Source organism: Myotis lucifugus, unplaced genomic scaffold (assembly GCF_000147115.1).
Source record: "Myotis lucifugus unplaced genomic scaffold, Myoluc2.0 scaffold_175, whole genome shotgun sequence".
Lineage (NCBI taxonomy): Eukaryota > Metazoa > Chordata > Mammalia > Chiroptera > Vespertilionidae > Myotis > Myotis lucifugus.
The window spans coordinates 34,867-54,398 of NW_005871223.1; the positions used below are offsets into that span (position 1 = coordinate 34,867).

The 19,532-nt window shown below is 41.5% G+C and overlaps 1 protein-coding gene across 1 annotated transcript in view; it reads right to left on the reverse strand.

Moving 5' to 3' along the window:
- Nucleotides 1-231: 231 nt before the first annotated feature.
- Nucleotides 232-19,532, reverse strand: part of ERICH6 (glutamate rich 6) — an 86,637-nt gene continuing 67,336 nt past the window's right edge. Inside the window, exons 13-14 of the mRNA XM_006096325.1 lie at nt 15,638-15,866; nt 232-500 (exon numbers count right to left, since the gene is read on the reverse strand). Of these exons, the coding sequence (XP_006096387.1) occupies nt 237-500; nt 15,638-15,866 (493 nt within the window). The 3' untranslated portion in view covers nt 232-236. The remainder of the gene's footprint in view (nt 501-15,637; nt 15,867-19,532) is intronic.

The following is a 19,532-nucleotide window of genomic DNA, read 5'->3' on the forward strand; positions in this document are numbered from 1 at the left end:
GAACTCTAGCTGACATGAACACTTTTGCTGATTTGCTCATTCTCTGCTGTCCTGAAAGTGAGATAGTTTTCCCTGACCAAGAATGTAAACCAGTGATGACTCAGAATGTGTTCTAAATTTATAATAAAGCCTATTTCTTGGTCTTCCCTAATCATTTTATATACTCTTCTTGAAATCTCCTGCACCCCCTCCTTAAAAAAAATCAATGAAACAAGTGAAAGCACCATTATACTTAGTTAAATTTTTTCATTTATTAGAGCTGTTATTGTTGTTTTGGTGTCTTTCTTTATACTGGAATTGTGACAAAGGGCCATCAGTTTTACAGAAAGTGAAGAAAGGTAGGAAGGTTGCTTTAATTTTTTCCAAACCTGACCAGAGGGAAAATTCACACATCCTTCAAGTTTATGAAACAGGCGTCGAATCCTTATTAAAATGGCCAGCAGAAGAAGGTCATCCCCGTTCACGTATTGGAGAACTGGAATCTCCTCAGGTTTCATCAGCTGTTCAGCAAAGGGAAAGAGAAGGGAAGCTGAGGACCCAGAGTGGGAAGGTGCCTGTGGAACCAAGGAGGTGGGGAGGCTGGTGGCGGCACTAATTTGGGGTTGGATTCCCTTGAGTCTAATTATCTATAAACGGGCAGGATGTTACTCTGACCTGGACGAGGAATGGGCTGCAATGCTGTAGAGTCTTGAGAGACTCAAGCAGGCCAGAGCAAACAGAATTTGGATACTTTCAAATGCTTGCAATTTATTCAAATAATTTGACCAGCATATACTGAGGGGAGCACAAAGATGCTGCAACCCAGTTCCTTCCCTGGGAAACACCAAGTTGGGGAGAGCACTGTGAGCGCTGGCCTGGAGGCTTGGAGGACACTGAGGGCAGCCCTCCTCAGAGGAGGGAGCACCCCAGTGGGGTTTTCAAGAAGGACTGGGATGACTACAACTCCTTTCCTTCTCCTAAAGGTGCCCTTCCTCCAGGAGGCCATTCCACATTAACCTCTCTATGGCCCTTCCTTGGCCTCTGCTCTCCCCACTTCCCCACAGCCTTTGGTGATTCAGGCTGGTGTCTCTGTGCAGCTGCAGGGAAGGCGAATGGGTCTGCTCCACAGCCTTGCAGGAGGAGCTTCCAGGCTGCAGCTCCCCGGGGGCGGGGGTTCAGTGGGCAGGCTAAACAGAAGCTAAACCACTACCCTCTGCCAAATGAGTGACCACTTACCTGCAAAGGCCCCAGAACTCACAGTATTGTTCTGCATTTTCATTCCTCCCCCCATGAAATAAAAGGAAGGAAGAGAGGAAGAGAGGGAGGAAGGAGTATGAGATGGGTGAGTAACAAGAATTGATCAGTGTTTTTAACTTCCCTTCAATTCCAAGTCTCATAGAGAACAAATCAATAATGGTTCTAGAAAATAGGAAAAACTTTCATCAGCAGAAATAACTATGAGGAATTCCTAAACATAAAAAAGCAGATGGGACCATATCCAGAGTGGTAAATGACCAACTGAAACCACTAACCCAAAACACACCCTTTCTGAGCTCCCAGTCAACAGAAATGAGAAGCAGGAGGGGCCCTGAGGTAAATGTGAGGATGTCAGTTGGGAGGTAGCCCTCGTCCTCTCCTCTGTGTTGAACCCCACTTGGGGCTGAGAGCCTAGTTTTTGACCCCTCAGCAGCACAAACCACTTATCCACAGTTATCAGAAGCAAATTTCAGTGAGCAGAACATGCAGAAAAGCAGGGATTCTCAAACACAAAAATGAACACACACCAAGAATCAACAAACACCTGAGGAAATTCAAGGCCACGACAGAGAGGCGCCAGGTTTACCTGTCAGAGATGCTTGTATTCAAGAACACAGAATTAGGAGCCAGAGGGAGATTATATATAAATTAGAATATATATATATATAGCTAATATTTACTGAAGGACTTGAGAGTATTGTTGTCAAGGAAAATAAATAACTAGAGAACGTGGAAGTTAATTCTATTTATATAAAAAAGATAGTTAACAGTTTAGAGTAACCATTAAAATAGAATGTATTAAAAGATTGATTTTGTTAGGTTGAGGAAAGCAACAAAATCCATCTCAATGCTGTTTACAAGAGACACATCCACCTCAAAACTAGATTAAGGGAGAAACCAAGATGGCGACATAGGTAAACACCTGAGTTTGCTGCCTCGCAAAACCACTTCAAAAATACAACTAAAAGACATAACGGACATCATTCAGAACCACAGGAAGGCTGGCTGAGTGGAATTTCTACAACTAGAAGGAAAGAGAAAAACATACCGAGACTCAGAGGAGGTGCAGTGCGGAAGTAAAATAAAAGGTGCGGAGGTGCATGCGGAGAGGGCTGGCGGCTGAGGACACGATTGTCTTTTTCAGTTGGGAAGGAGTCTCAGGCTCTGAGCTCCAGTTCCAGGCGAGTCTCTGGGGACCCAGACTCATACGGGAGAAACGGGACTGTCTGGCATCGGTCGGAACTCAGGGCAGCTTTCTCTCGGAGGCACTCGCAGCGATTGCCAGGACCTCTGAAGGCAGGACTGAGAGCAGCCATAGTGCTTGCTCCGCCCGCCCTGTTGATCCCCTGGGACCCGCCCTGCCCAAGCCGTGCACGGAGGCTTTTGCATATGAAAGGCCCGGCCCTTTGTAATCTGAAAATAACTTAACAAACTGCAGCTGCCCCAAGGCCCCAGGGCAACTTTCATTGCTTTACAGCTGGCTTCTGCTGGGTAGCCCCAGGCAGAGGCTAGATTAGCACCTCCTTAGATCCAAGAGCCAGTGTACCCAGTGGTCAGAGTGGGACTATCGAATTACAACTCCTCAGATCTATAAGGGACACACTCAGGGGGCAGACTCAGTGATCACCAAAGCCCCACTGAAGCAAGTCTTGCCCCAGAAGGGTGTCTTCAGCACAGAAGTTCTCCCACCATAGACACAGCTGATTTTCACAGCCAATTGGCCTGGAGGTCAAATCCTCCCAGTGTTACCTACAACAATCAAGGCTTAACTACAACAAGACTGTGCACAAAGACCATAAGGGGGTGCACAAAGAGTGTCTACCTCAGGTAATTGGGACACTTAGCACAGAAAGTCACTCTATCGACACAGCAAAGCATAAAAAATGCCGAGACAAAGAAACAGGACCCAAATGACAGAAATGGAGGAAAGCAAACTACTGGATATAGAGTTCAAAACTACACTTTTTAGGTTTTTCGAGAATTTTCTAGAAACCGCCGATAAATGTAGTGAGATCCTCAAGAAATCTAGTGAGACCCTCGAGTTTATGAAAAAGGACCAACTAGAAATTAAGCATACACTGACTGAAATAAAGAATATTATACAGACTCCCAACAGCAGACCAGAGGAGCACAAGAATCAAGTCAAAGATTTGAAATATGAAGAAGCAAAAAACACCCAACCGGAAAAGCAAAATGAAAAAAGAATCCAAAAATACAAAGATAGTGTAAGGAGCCTCTGGGACAGCTACAAGCGTACCAACATCCGAATTATAGGGGTGCCAGAAGAAGAGAGAGAGCAAGATATTGAAAACCTATTAGAAGAAATCATGACAGTAAACTTCCCCTACCTGGTGAAAGAAATAGACTTACAAGTCCAGGAAGCGCAGAGAACCCCAAACAAAAGGAATCCAAAGAGGACCACACCAAGACACATCATAATTAAAATGCCAAGAGCAAAAGACAAAGAGAGAATCCTAAAAGCAGCAAGAGAAAGTCAATTACCTACAAGGGAGTACCCATACGACTGTCAGCTGATTTCTCAACAGAAACTTTGCAGGCCAGAAGGGAGTGGCAAGAAATATTCAAAGTGATGAATACCAAGAACCTACAACCAAGATTACTTTATCCAGCAAAGCGATCATTCAGAAGTGAAGGTCAGATAAAGAGCTTCACAGATAAGAAAAAGCTAAAGGAGTTTATCACCACCAAACCAGTATTATATGAAATGCTGAAAGGTATCCTTTAAGAAGAGGAAGAAGAAGAAAAAGGTAAAGATACAAATTATGAACAACAAATACACATCTATCAACAAGTGAATCTAAAAATCAAGTGAATAAATAATCTGATGAACAGTATTAACTGTTGATTATAATAGAATCAGGGACATAGAAAGGGAATGGACTGACTAATCTTGGGGGGGGGGAAAGGGGTGTGGGGGGTGCGGGAAGAAATTGGACAATAATCGTGCACCTATGGATGAGGACAGTGGGTGGGGAGTGAGGGTGGAGGGTGAGGTGGGAACTGGGTGGAGGGGAGTTATGGGGGGTAAAAAGAGGAACCAATGTAATAATCTGAACAATAAAGATTTAATTTAAAAAAACTAGGTTAAAAGGTTTAAAGTCTAAGGATGAAAACAATGCACCAAGCAGAAGCTAACTAAAGAAAGCAGGTGTAGCAATTTAACATCAGATGGAATAGTGTTTAAGCCAAAGACCACTTAAAGAGAAATTGTGAATAATACACTTTGATCTTAAAATATTTGTCAAAAAAGCCCCCTGCAACACCCCTAACTGATACACTGAGTCACATAATGGGCATAGCTGAAGAGCAAATAAGTGATGTGGAAGCTGGCACAAGGGTGAGGGGCACAACTCACCAGGAACAGTGTCAACATCTTTAATTTCATAACCATAAAGTTTCAAGATATACAAAGAAAAATTTGGTAGAAATAGTAGGAAAAATATGCCCTGGCCAGTGTGGCTCAACTGGTTGGGCATTGTTCCATGCATAAAAAGGTTGCTGGTTCAATTCCAGGTCAGGGCACATGCCTAGATTTTGGGCTCAATCCCTGGTAACATGATTGGTGGAATCATTAATGATGAGAGAGAATCAATGATTGGCTGCTTCCTGCATGCCCCCTACTGGGGATGGAGTTCGCAACCTGGGCATGTGCCCTTGACTAGGATTGAACCTGGGACTCTTCAGGCCAATGTAGAGCACTACATATTAGAACTTGTGGCATAGGGCCAAAGAGGCATTCAGAGTGCCAGGGTGGAGGTGGGGATGGGGTGCTGTTGGTTAGATAGGGTGGGTCAGAAACCTGAAGGAAGTGAGACAGCAGCTTTGTGCTAAATGTGGGAGCAACATTTTAGGCTGAAGGAATAGCAAGTGCAAAAGCTCTGTGGCAGGCACATGCCTGGGATTGTCTAGGAACAGCAAAAAGGAGCAGGTGAGTGAGAAGAGAGCATCTATCTATATAAAAGCCTAAGCGATCGTTATGACTGAATGACTGGAACAACCGGTCGACCAGTCGCTATGACGCTCACTGACCACCAGGGGGCAGACACTCAGTGCAGGAGCTGCCCCCTGGTAGTCAGTGTGCTCCCATAGCCAACTTCCCACAGCCCCTCCCCCTGGTTGGCCCCCCAGTTGGCCCCGATGAGGGGGGCTGGCCAGCCAACCTCCTGCAGCCCCTCTCCCTGGCTGGCCAACTTCCCATGGTCCTCCCCCCCATGCTGGCTGGCCCCCCGATAGGCCTTGATTGCTGAGGGACCCCACCTGTGCATGAATTCGTGCATCCGGCCTCTAGTATTAAAACAAAAAGTCAGGTCAGGTACAGTATTTTATAGGACCTTGGCTTACTCTGAGTAAGATTAGAAGCCACTGGATAGTTTTGACCAGACTTATATTTTCAAAGTATCACTCCAACTATTGTATTGGAATAGACTTTAGGAAGACCAGAAGAAGGGAGATTCATTAGGAGGCTACTATAATAATCGAAGCAAGAGATAGATTAGATATGAGAGGCAGACAAGAGAGATAGATTGGAGGATGTGAGAAGTCTTAGAGTCTGGACATAGGGTTTATAGGACTTGCAGATAATGGATGGGGGGCTATGAAACAGAAAGGAGGGTAACTAGTTCAAAGTCTTTGCCCTGAGTAAATGCATTGCCTTTTTTTTTTGGAAATGGAGAAGATGGAGGGTAGAGTGAGCTTTCAAGTCTAATTTTGCTAAGTAAAGTATTTAATGTTCTCTTAGGCACCCAAATAGAGGTGCAGGTTTGGAATCAGAGATATGCAAATGTCAAGTTCATGGGAGATCCCCTTGGAGATAAAACAAAAGGGCTATCAGCATGTAGGAGATATTTAAGGACAGCAGACTCAAAGAAATCAAGAGACGTTCAAGGCAAACCCTGGAAGCCCTCAATATTTGGGGAAAAAGGAAGCGAAGACAGTCAACAAAGAAAAATGAGAAGGAAGCAAAATCAAGGGAGAGTAGTGACCTGGAAGCAATGGAAGACAAAGTTAGCAACAGTGAATTGCTGAGAGGTCACTAGATTTAGCATAAATTAACTATAGTACATAAGAAATATTATAAATACAATTTAAAAATAAAATGAACAAGTGTGCCGGGAAATGCAGGCATGGAAAAACCTTTAGTACTTGTTAATTGGAAAACAAAAATGAATTGAAGCCCTAACACTATAATTGTATAGTTTAATCCAATTTTTATTTTAAAAGATGTATGTATGTATAGATCCAAGATGGCGGCTGATGGGATGGCAGGCTGCAAGATAGTGTGTGAGTGAGAGAGCAAAAGGAGAGTGTGTGGACCTGCAGGGAGTGTCTGTATTTGTGAGTGAGGGGCAGTTATATTCCACAGGACTGTTGGGGACTGGTGGACCAGACTCCCCTGGCCGGGCAGCCTCTACTACTGCTGAAATCTTTTCCAGAGAGCCAGCTTTGCCACAGACACTGCGCTATCTTAAAGGAGAGAGTGGCTGTGATCAGAAGCCCAGCCTTACCTTCAATTGGGGAGACCTCGGATACCTCCCGGGACTCTACAACCACAATGCCCAGGGACCAGCTGCCTCAACTGTGAACCCACAAACACCGAGACTCCAGCCTCCCTGGCCACAGGTGCCTAAAATGTTTGTCCAGGGGGAGACAAGGTGATGGCTGAATATGCAGATGGGTCCTGCACCTTCTCACACAGCAGATAGAAGGAACAGCTGAATTGAATAACACCCACCTGGAATTAGTGAATTAAACACAGCTGGTGAGGCAATCCATGGATAGAAAGGTCAGAGATTGCCTAGAGCAGCGGTTCTCAACCTTGGCTGAACATTAGAATCACCTGGGAATCTTTGTAAAATCCTGATCTCTGGGCCTCATCCTCTGGAAATTCTGTTTCTTTGTTATGGGGTGGGGCCACAACATTAGTAACAAAGAAACAGAATTTCTGGAGGATGAGGCCCAGAAATCAGGATTTTAAAAAGATTCCCAGGTGATTCTAATGTGCAGCCAAGGTTGAGAACTACTGGCCTAGAGAGAGTCAACACAGGAGAGAGAGAGCTACATAACCAGACACCCTGAGAGGAGTGAACATGGGGAGACAAAGAAACAGCCCCCATATGAAAGAAAAGAAGAAATCACTGAAAAAGAAAGTAAATGAAATGGAGGCAAACAATATGTCAGACAAAGAATTCAGAGCAATGGTTATAAGGACACTGAAAAGGATGGAAGACCAATTTAACAATATGTGTAAGAACCAAGAGGAAATGAAGAACCAAGAAAAAATGAAGAATGACATCACTGCAATAAAGAACACAATAGAAAGCATCAACAGTAGACTAGAAGCGGAGGACCGCATCAGTGAGCTAGAAGACAAGGTAGGAAAAAACACTCAAGCAGAGCAGCAATAGGAAAATAACTTAAAAAAGAGGAGGAGAGCCTAAGGGAACTTTGGGACAACATGAAACAAAACAACATCTGCATAATAGGGGTGCCAGAAGGAGAGGAAATGGAGCAATGATTCGAAAAACTGTTTGAAGAAATACAGTGGGGCCTTGACTTACGAGTTTAATTCGGTCCGTGATGGAGCTCATAACTCAAATTACTCGTATGTCAAATCAAAAGTGAACGGGTGAGACACATCATGCTGGGCTGATGTTGTGGCGTTCACTGTGATGTTCGCTGTGCCAACTAGCGGTGGGGTATCTGAAGCTGGCTCATAACCCGAATTTTAGCTCACAACTCAAAGCAAAAAATTGGCCGAGAGACAGCTCTATCTCGAAAAACTCGTTAGTCGGGACACTCGTAAGTCAAGGCCCCACTGTAATGACAGAAAATTTACCTGATATTGGAAGAAAAAACTCACACAAGTCCAAGAAGCTCACAGAGTCCCAAACAAGACGAACCCCAAAAAGCCAACACTAAGACACATTATAATTAAACACCAACGACAAAGCAAGAATCTTAAAGGCTGCCAGGGAGACACATAGTTACCTACAAGGGATCTCCCATCAGACTACCAACTGATTTCTCAACAGAAACACATCAGGCCAGAAGGGAATGGAATGAAATATACAAAGGGATGCAAAGCAAGGGTCTGAATCCAAGAATACTGTTCCCAGCAAGGCTATCAATCAAAGTTGGGGGTGAAATCAGGAGCTTCACAGACAAAAAAGGACTAAGGGAGTTTATTACCACCAAACCAGCAATGCAAGAAATCCTAAAGGGTCTGCTGTAAAAAGAAGAAATAGGAAGGAAAGAAGAAACACAGGCATAAAAAAATAAAAATGGCGACAAGCAAGTACCTATCAATAATAACTTTAAATGTTAAGTTGATTAAATGCCCCAATCAAAAGACATAGGGTAACTGAGTGCATAAAAAAACATGACCCATATATCTGCTGTCTACAGAAGACCCACATCAGAACAAAAGACTCACACAGACTGATGGTGAAAGGATAGAAAAAGGTTTTCTGGTGAATGGAAATGAAAAAAAAAAAGCTGGGGTAGCAATACTTATACCTGACAAATTAAACCCCAAAGTGAAGGCTATAATAAGAGATAAGGAAGGCCACTTCATAATACTAAAGGGAGCAATTCAACAAGAAGATATAACTCTGGTAAACATATATGCACCCAATACAGGAGCACCCAAATACATAAAAAAAAACTTCTGGAGATATCAAGGGAGTGATTGACAGCAATACAGTCATAGTAGGGGACTTTAATACCCCACTAACACCACTGGACAAATCCTCTAAACAAAAAATCGGCAAAGAAACAGCAATCCTAAATGACTCACTAGATCAGATGGAATTAATTGACACCTTCAGAACATTCCACCCCAAAGCCACAGAATATACATTCTTCTCAAGTGCACATGGGACATTTTCAAAGATAGACTACATATTGGGACACAGGCAAAGTCTCTTCAAATTCAAGAAGCTATAAATCATATCTTCTCAGATCTCAATGGCATAAAATTAGAAATCAACTACAATAAAAATAATGGAAAAAAATCAAACACCTGGAGGCTAAATAGCATGCTATTAAACAATGATTGGGTTACCAAAGAGATCAAAGAAGAAATAAAAAGCATCATGGCAACAAACGACAATGAAAACACAACAATCCAAAATCAATGGGACACAGTGAAAGCAGTCTTGAGAGGGAAGTTCATAGCTCTACAGGCCTACCTCAAAAAAACAAGGAAAAATGGTAATAAATGATCTAATCCTACAACTCAAAGAATTAGAAAGAGAGCAACAAGAAAAGCCCAGTGTAAGCAGAAGGAAGAACACAATAAAGATCAGAAATAAATGACATAGAGACCAAAAAAAAAAAAAAAAAACAATACAAAAGATCAACAAAACCAAGAGCTGGTTCTTTGAAAGGATAAACAAGATTGATGAACCGCTAGCCAGGCTCACCAAGAAGCAAAGAAGCAAAGAGAGAGGACCCAAATAAACAAAATCAGGTGAAGTAACAATCGATCCCACAGAAATACAAAGGATTATGAAAAAATACTATGAACAACTCTATTCCAACAAAATGGACAACCTAGATGAAATGGACATATTCTTAGAAAAATACAACATTCCAAAACTCAATCAGGAAGAATAAAAAAACCTGAATAGGCCTATAACTACAGAAGAAATTGAAGCAGTGATCAAAAATCTTCCAACAAACAAAAGCCCTGGTCCAGACGGCTTTACAGGGGAGTTCTACCAAAAATTCAAAGAACTAAAACCTATCCTCCTTCAGACTATTCCAAAAAATTAAAGAGGAAGGCACACTTCCAAGTTCTTTCTATGAAGCCAACATTATTCTAATTACAAAACCAGATAAAGACACCACAAAAAAAAAGAACTACAGGCTGATATCTTTGATGAACATAGATGCTAAAATCCTCAACAAAATTCTAGCAAATCGGAGTCAGCATTAAATTAGAAAGATCATACATCATGACCAAGTGGGATTTATTTCAGGGATGCAAGGATGGTACAATATCTACAAATCAATAAATGTGATACACCACATAAACTAATTGAGAGACAAAAATCACATAATTATACCAATTGATGCAGAAAAAAAGCATTTGACAAAATCCAATACCCTTTCTTGATAAAAACTCTCAGCAAAGTAGGAATAGAGGGATCATACCTCAACATAATAAAAGCCTTATATGACCAACCTACAGCCAACATCATACTCAATGGGCAAAAACTAAACTCATTTCCCCTAAGAATGGGAACAAGGCAGGGATGCCCTCTTTCACCATTCCTGTTTGATATAGTACTGGAAGTGCTAGCCATAGCAATCAGACAAGAAGATAAAATAAAAGGCATCCAAATTGGAAAAGAAGAAGTAAAACTGTCCTTATTCACAGATGACATGATATTATACATAGAAAACCCCAAAGACTCCATAAAAACTACTAGACCTAATAAATGAATTTGGCAATGTAGCAGGATACAAAATTAACACCCAGAAACCTACGGCCTTTTTATACACCAAAAATAAACTCACAGAAAATGAAACTAAAAAAACAAGCCCATTTACCATTGCACCAGAAAAATTAAGATACCTAGGAATAAGCTTAACTAAGGAGGTAAAAGACCTGTACTCGGAAAACTACAGGACATTGAAAACAGAGATAGAGGAAGAACATACCATGTTCATAGATTGGTAGAATCAACATCATTAAAATGTCCATACTACTCAAAGCAATCTACAGATTCAATGCAATCCCCATTAAATACCAATGACACATTTCAAAGAGCAAGAAAAACTTTCCAAAAATTCATCTAGAATAGAAAAAGACCCCAAATAGCCATAGCAATCCTGAGAAAGAAGAACAAAGTTGGAGGGATCACAGTACCAGATATCAAGCTATATTACTAAGCCATGGTTCTCAAAACTGCCTGATACTGGCACAAGAACAGATATATAGACCAATTGAACAGAACAGAGAACCCAGAAATCGACTCAAGCCATTATGCTTAATTAATATTTGACAAAGGAGGCAATAGCATACAATGGTGTCAAGACAGTCTCTTCAATAAATTGTGCTGGGAAATTAAGTCAGATACATGCAAAAAAAAAAAAAAAAAGAAAAGAAAAGAAAAGAAAAGAAACTAGATCGTCAACTTACACCACACACAAAAACAAACTCAAAATGGCTAAAGGACTTAAATGTAAGACTGGAAACCATAAAAATCCCACAAGACTTCATAGGCAGCAAAATAGCAGACATATGTCATATCAATATCTTTACCGACACAGCTCCTAGGGCAATGTAGACAAAGGAGAAAATAAACAAATGGGACTACATCAAAATAAAAAGCTTCTGCACAACAAAAGAAACCATCAACAAAACAACAAGAATATGGGAGAACATATTTGCCAATGCTATTTCAGATAAGGGTTTAATCTCCAAAATTTACAGAGAACTCATATAACTTAACAAAAGGAAGATAAATGATCCGATCAAAAAATGGGCAAAGGACCTAAATAGACACTTTTAAAAAATATATATTTTATTGATTTTTTACAGAGAGGAAGGGAGAGAGATAGAGAGCTAGAAACATCGATGAGAGAAACATCGATCAGCTGCCTCCTGCACATCTCCCACTGGGGATGTGCCCGCAACCCAGGTACATGCCCTTGACCGGAATCGAACCTGGGACCCTTCAGTCCGCAAGCCGACGCTCTATCCACTGAGCCAAACCGGTTTCGGCTAAATAGACACTTTTTGAAAGAGGACATACAGAAGGCTGAGAGACATATGAAAACATCCTCAAAGTCACTAATCATCTCAGAGATGCAAATCAAAACAATAATGAGATACCATCTCACACCTGTCAGATGATAGCCATTATCATCAACAAATCAACAAATGACAAGTTCTGGTGAGGATGTGGAGAAAAAGGAACCCTCATGCACTGCTGGTGGGAATGCAGAGTGGTGCAGCCACTGTGGAAGACAGTATGGCGTTTCCTCCAAAAGTTAACAATGGAACTCCCATTTGACCCAGTAATCCTACCTCTAGGTCTATATCTCAAGAAACCAGAAACACCAATCAGAAAGGACATATGCACCCCTATGTTCATAGCAGCACAATTTACAATAGCTAAGATTTGGAAACAACCTAAGTGCCCATCAGCAGATGAGTGGATTAAAAACTGTGGTACATCTACACAATGGAATACTATGCCACTATAAAAAAGAAGGAACTTTTACCATTTGCAACAGCATGGATGGAACTGGAGAGCATTATGCTAAGCGAAATAAGCCGGTTGGAGAAAGATAAATATCACATGATCTCACTTAAATGTGGGATATAATGATCAACATAACATGATGAACAAAAATATATCCAGAGACAAATGGCAGGGTAGGTGGGGGTGTTAGAGACCAACCAAAGGCCTTGTATGCATGCATATTAGCATAAGCAATGGACACAGACACTAGGGGGGTGGGGAATTGCCTGGGGTGGGAATGGCTGGGTGGGGGGATCAATCAGGGAAAAAGGAGACATATGTAAAACTTTAGACAATAAATTTTATATATACATATATATATGTGTGTATGTGTGTGTGTGTGTGTGTGTGTGTGTGTATGATGTATGTAAGTAACTTGTAAATGCATAGAAAAGAGAAATACACACTAAATTTTGGGTGATGGTTACCTTTGGGAAAGGGATTAGAATAGAAGAAAGGATAAAAGGAAAATCTCATTTTAAACTTTGATTTTTCTATATTATTTGAATCTTCAAATATGAGAATGTATTCACATGTTCCATTTGTATTTTTAAAAAATCCAAAGAAAGGGTGATCATGAGGACAAAGAGAAAAGTAAAAACTTTAACACCGAATTCTTTCTTTTGCATCAAAGTGACTGTTTTTCTGATTAAAATTCATTTCTGAAGAGGGAGAGGAGAGAGAGTGAGCACATTTTGCACATTCAGCAGATGAGTGGATTAAAAAACTGTGGTACATCAGTTTTTGGTAAATATAATGTACCAAATGTACAAGGCTATATTGTAAATTTCTATGTCTGGAGCCTGAACAGCCGCTTGCAGTAGCTAGACTGGTTGAATGCAGCTAGAATAATTCACAGCAATTGTAGACGCTCTCTTTATGTTGGATGAATCTGAAGTCTCCCCTCTGTTTGTTTTTATGACATGTTTCTGCCTGTGCTGAATATTGAGGTCATACTTCCACTTAATTAAAAGTATAAACTTTAGAAGTTGAAGACACCTTAGAAGTTGGAGCAGTGTTTTCCTCTAATAATTGATGAAACAAAGGTCAGAGTTAAAGGAACTTGTTCAAAGCCACACAGTATATATGCTACATAAGTATATAGCCACACAGATCTGTATCTATTTCTACACCTGTGTATATATTTCAGCTTTATTGAAGTTTAACTGTTAAACTCTACACCGATCTTGAGCTGTCACTGACTGACGCCAAGCACAATGCTTAGCACCTTACATTCTCATTGAATCTTCACAACAATTGATATGGTAGGAATTATTATCCCCATTTTATGGATGAGGTGTGAAGGACAGACTGCCCCATGATGTGACTTCTGCCAGACCCATGAGCTAGATGTGGTCCAGACAGAGACTGCTTCCCCTAAACCAGTGATGGCGAACCTATGACACGCATGTCAGAGGTGACACGCGAACTCATTTTTTTGGTTGATTTTTCTTTGTTAAATGGCATTTAAATATATAAAATAAATATCAAAAATATAAGTCTTTGTTTTACTATGGTTGCAAATATCAAAAAATTTCTATATGTGACACGGCACCAGAGTTAAGTTAGGGTTTTTCAAAATGCTGACACGCCGAGCTCAAAAGGTTCGCCATCACTGCCCTAAACACTCAGGGAGTGACTGTAATAGACACTTTCCTTCTGACATAAACAGTATCTCTGCCTTAAGCCCCATGGTGTGTGGGTTCTGGAATGACCCTTGTCCTGACCTGGGCACACATGTAAGGTATTTCCCTTTACCTGGGATGGGTCTGGGGCCAGCGCCCCATCCCTCCTGCCTTGTTCTGTTAGTTCTTTGGTGCCTGTCAAGCAGTCTGGAAGATATCCACTTCATCTGCCCAAGATGTTAAGTTTCCTTTAATAAACTCTGTTAATTGCCAGACTGGAGTGGCCTGCCTCTTTCTTCAGCCTTTCCCTGCCCATCACTTATGAAGGTACTAGTAGATTTCCAGTCTTGGGGCTTTCCCCTGGGACTGTGTCTACTAATATGAGGGAACTGAAGTTCAAGTTCACCTACTTAGCTAAATGGCAGAGTTGAGTTTTGAAACTACATCAAATGTAACCTGAAGTCCATGTTCTTAACTATTGCACTGTATTGCCAGTTACTGAGAGTGCTTCTGGGCCATGGAATCAGTAAAATACTAGAGACTCTGTAATTCAGGAGCTCCCCATCCCATAGGAAGTGCAGCCAGGAGGGCAATTAAAGGAGCACAGTTCAGCAAGCGCAGAGACAGAGGTGAGTACAGCCCAGAGAAGGACATGCCTGACCCTCACTCAGCCAAGGGCTAGGCAGTATGGAAGTGTCTCCAAGGAGAAGGGGCTGATGCTTGGTCTTGAACATTGTTAGAATCCAGGTCTCCTGACTTAGCTCAGGGCTTTCTACTAGAGCAGCGGTTCTCAACCTGTGGGTCGCGACCCCTTTGGCAGTTGAATGACCCTTTCACAGGGGTCGCCTAAGACCATCCTGCATATCAGATATTTACATTACGATTCATAACAGTAACAACATTACAGTTATGAAGTAGCAACGAAAATAATTTTATGGTTGGGTCACAACAAGAGGAACTGTATTTAAAGGGCCAGAAGGTTGAGAGCCACTGTACTAGAGCAAAGAGAGAAGCAAATGCAATCCTAAAACCAAACTCCCAAAGCAGCACTATGCATGCACTCACAGAGGAAATATTCAGTAAATGTTGCTTGGATCCAAGTCTGAACTAGAAGCAATTTCTGAGGATGAAGAAACAATTAATAAGACCCCCCCAACACCATTTGAAACTTTCACCTCTTGTTTTTTCATTGAATTCCAAAATTCTTAGTGGACAGTAGATTACACACAAGTATAATCCTATATAATAAAAGGCTAATATGCAAATTATTCCCTTGACCAGGAGTTCAACTGGGAGTTCGAACAGGGGGTGGGGCTGGCCCGCCAACCACCTGCAGTCCCTCCCCCTGGCCGGCCTGGCTCAATCGACCTTGATCGGGGCAGGCTTGGCCAGACCCCACCCATGCACGAATTCATCCACTGGGTCTCTAGTTTATCAATAATAACACTAACAAAAGTTATTTTACTCTTACGATTTAACTGTTTTTAAAAATGTACCTACCTGCACTTTGGTTCCGACATTGATTCTTGCCTGCTGGCCCATTGCTAGGAAAGTGATTGAAATCTTGTCTTGTTCTAAGATGCGAACTCCAACATAATGGTTCAAAGCCAGAAAGACGGGTTTAAATGAAACAACGGGTGAGGAAGTGACAGAACTTGACCAATTCCAGGCTCTTACTCTATTGCCAGCTTGATCTGAATATTGACCTCCAAAGACATTGATGTAAACCCTGGGCAGAAAGGAAATTAATAATCACAAACAGAAACATTATAATTCAACTCTGAAATTTGACCTGACATTTTCAAACCAAGGGAAGTAGTAGTTTATGCTAGCCAATAGCATATAAATGTTGGAAAAATCCTAGGTGATCCTGGGAGTGATAAGACTGTGACTGAATGCTGTACTAATATGAAGTACTGGGTTTAATTCAAGACCTACTAATATGCCAAAATGGGTCAAACGATGGAACCAGGATGGTAAAGAAATTTGGAAAATGATGTGCTGGAAGAAAGATGAAGTAGAAGGTTTAATCTGGACAAGAAGAAATACAGGGGAGCAGGCTATACCTGAAAACCAGGAGAAGAACAGTGCTTAGATTTTCCCCATGGCAAAATGAAGACTGGGGGTGTAAATTTTGAGGACGGCCAAATTGACCTCAGTACAAGAGAGCTGTTTTCTAACAGCATCTGGCACCTGGAAGCCAGGAGTCTGAGGAGGCCTCTCTCCAGGGTTGGGGTGGGCAGGAGCTCAGGGGATGTCTCAGAGGCACTGTGGAAGAGAAGAGCTCTGTGACAGAGCAGAAGGTGAACTTAGACCAGCCAGGCTCCCCAGTCTCTTAGCGCCATCACTAATGCACATTTTACTACACACATACAAATTTAGCTATGCACAGTCTGAAAGCTAGTGGCACTAATGATGTCCATTCTACTCAGTTAACTCCTTCTCATGCTCTCTCACCTTCTTCCAAATTGGATCTCCACCTCTTCCTTGAGGAGATAGAATATGTAGAGTTCTGGGTGCTTAGAAAGTTGGCTTAATTTGATAATGAATTATTTCTTTAAAAACCAGATGAATTGGCCATGAAGGCCCCCTAAGTAAAGTCTCTAACATATTATTTCCCCAGTATTGATTAGTGGCAGTAATCTAATAGCAAAAGAACAAATAAGAAATTGAGATGATTATCTTATTGTGTCTGGAAAGTAGGATACAAAATTATCCATATAAATAATTTATTTAATAAATATTCTTGAGTCTAGACCATGTACAGATACATACTAGGTAATGACAAAGATTCAGGGTGTGCCTTCAAGCATCTTCAGTCCAGTAGGGGAGATGGGCATGTTTCACAAGAGGCAGTGAGAAGGGGTTAAGAGAGTATCAAGGAATCATATCAGAGGGCCCAGGAGTTGAGCTGGTGGGTCAGAGGGCTTCATTGGCAAGGGAAAAGTCCTAGAAACTAATGAATACCTGGTGACAATTAATATAGTGCCCCACCAAACATAATATAGAGTTGTTGTTGAACCCTGAAGGATAAGTAGAAATTCCCCAATATACATGGGGATAACTCATTGATTACTGCCTTGGACTGAAAACACAAATAGCTTTCTGTGTCCTAACTCTCTCAAGTTCTGACAGTGTCCAAGCTTTGTCAATTATTGGCAGAATTTCTCAAGATGAGACTGTTACACCTTTAAATAATTTAAAGGGAGAGAATATCTCTTTCTGAAAACCTCAAAAAGTTTAAATTGTATTTGAAGTTAGAATCTGAATTTCACTTGCTCAGGTTAAATGAAATAAGATAAAGTCAGAGTACAGAGTACATGAGTTAGTAGATCAAAATGGGATCAGGATCTTAATTGCTCTAGAGATTTTGTTTGTATGCTATTGTTGTTAGTTGTGGCTATAGAAAGCTTACTTAGTTAGAAACATAGGGTGTCCCAAAAAATGTATACACACACTTTGAATAATTATAAAGGTGGTGTTTATTAAAATACATTTAATTTTTAAAATTGAGCTATCAGCTGTTAAAGTGTGTATACATTTTGGGGGACACCCTGTATATCTCAGACAATAACAGTGCATTGTAGCACCTGTCCATTGTAAATTATTTCCATAGGTGAAGCAGTATAATATTATTAGGGCATAAGCTCTAGAGCAGTGGTTCTCAACCTTGGCTGCACATTAGAATCACCTGGGAATCTTTTTTTTTTTTTTTCTGTACATCAGATTATTTATTCACTTGATTCTTAGATTCACTTGTTGATAGATGTGTATTTGTTGTTCATAATTTGTATCTTTACCTTTTTCTTCTTCTTCCTCCTCTTAAAGGATACCTTTCAGCATTTCGTATAATACTGGTTTAGTGGTGATGAACTCCTTTAGCTTTTCCTTATCTGTGAAGCTCTTTATCTGACCTTCAATTCTGAATGATAGCTTTGCTGGATAAAGTAATCTTGGTTGTAGGTTCTTGGCATTCATCACTTTGAATATTTCTTGCCATTCCCTTCTGGCCTGCAACGTTTCTGTTGAGAAATCAGCTGACAGTCGTATGGGTACTCCCTTGTAGGTAATTGACTTTCTTTCTCTTGCTGCTTTTAAGAGTCTCTCTTTGTCTTTTGCTCTTGGCATTTTAATGATGATGTGTCTTGGTGTGGTCCTCTTTGGATTCCTTTTGTTTGGGGTTCTCTGCGCTTCTTGGACCTGTAAGTCCATTTCTTTCACCAGGTGGGGGGAGTTTTCTGTCATTATTTCTTCAAATAGGTTTTCAATATCTTGCTGTCTCTTATCTTCTGGCACCCCTATAATTCTGATATTAGTGCGCTTGAAGCTGTCCCAGAGGCTCCTTACACTATCTTCGTATTTTCGGATTCTTTTTTCATTTTGCTTTTATGGTTGGGTGTTTTTTGCTTCTTCGCATTTCAAATCTTTGACTTGATTCTTGCACTCCTCTGGTCTGCTGTTGGGAGTCTGTATAATATTCTTTATTTCAGTCAGTGAATGCTTAATTTCTAGTTGGTTCTTTATCACAACATCGAGGGTCTCATTAGTTTTCTTGAGGCTCTCATCAAGTTTATCGGCAGCTTCTAGCACATTATTGCAAGCCCTCAAAATTGCGTTTTTTAGCTCTATATCCTCCATTTCTGTCATGTTTTTTTGTCTCCGCATTTTTTATGCTTTCTCGGTGCACCCCCTAGTGGTCTTTGTGCGCAGTCTTGTTCTAGTTAAGCCTTGATTGTTGTAGTTAATACTAGAGGGATTTGATCACCAGGCCGACTGGCTGTGAGAATCAGCTGTGTCTGCCGTGGGAAAACTTCTGTCCTCTGGAGAGGTGCTAATCTAGCCTTTGCCTGAGGCTATCCGGCAAATGGCTCTGCGCAGGGCTTGGGTGGGGCGGGTCGCAGGGGATCAACAGGGCGGGTGGAGGGAGCAGTTATGGCTGCTCTCAGTCTCGTTCCCAGAGGCTCTGCTTCTCAGAACCCCGGCAACCGCTGCAAACCTCGGAGAGAAAGCTGCCCTCACGTTCCGACTGATGCCAGACAATCCCACTTCTCCCGTTTGAGTTTGAGTCCCTAGAGACTCGTCCGGATCTGGAGCTCAGAGTCTGAGACTCCCTCCTGATTGAAAACGACAACCGCGCCCTCAGCCACCAGCCCGCTCTGCGCGCGCACCTCCGCACCTTTGTATTTTCCACACTGCGCCTCCTCTGAGCCTTGGTATGCTGTTCTCTCTCCTTCTAGTTGAAGAATCTCTCCTCAGCCAGCTTTGCTGTGGTCCTGGGTGATGTCTGTTCCGATTTTAGTTGTATTTTTGAAGTGGTTGTTTGCGGCAGCAATCTCCGGTGTTTACCTATGCCGCCATGTTGGTTCAGTCCCCCTGGGAATCTTTTTAAAATCCT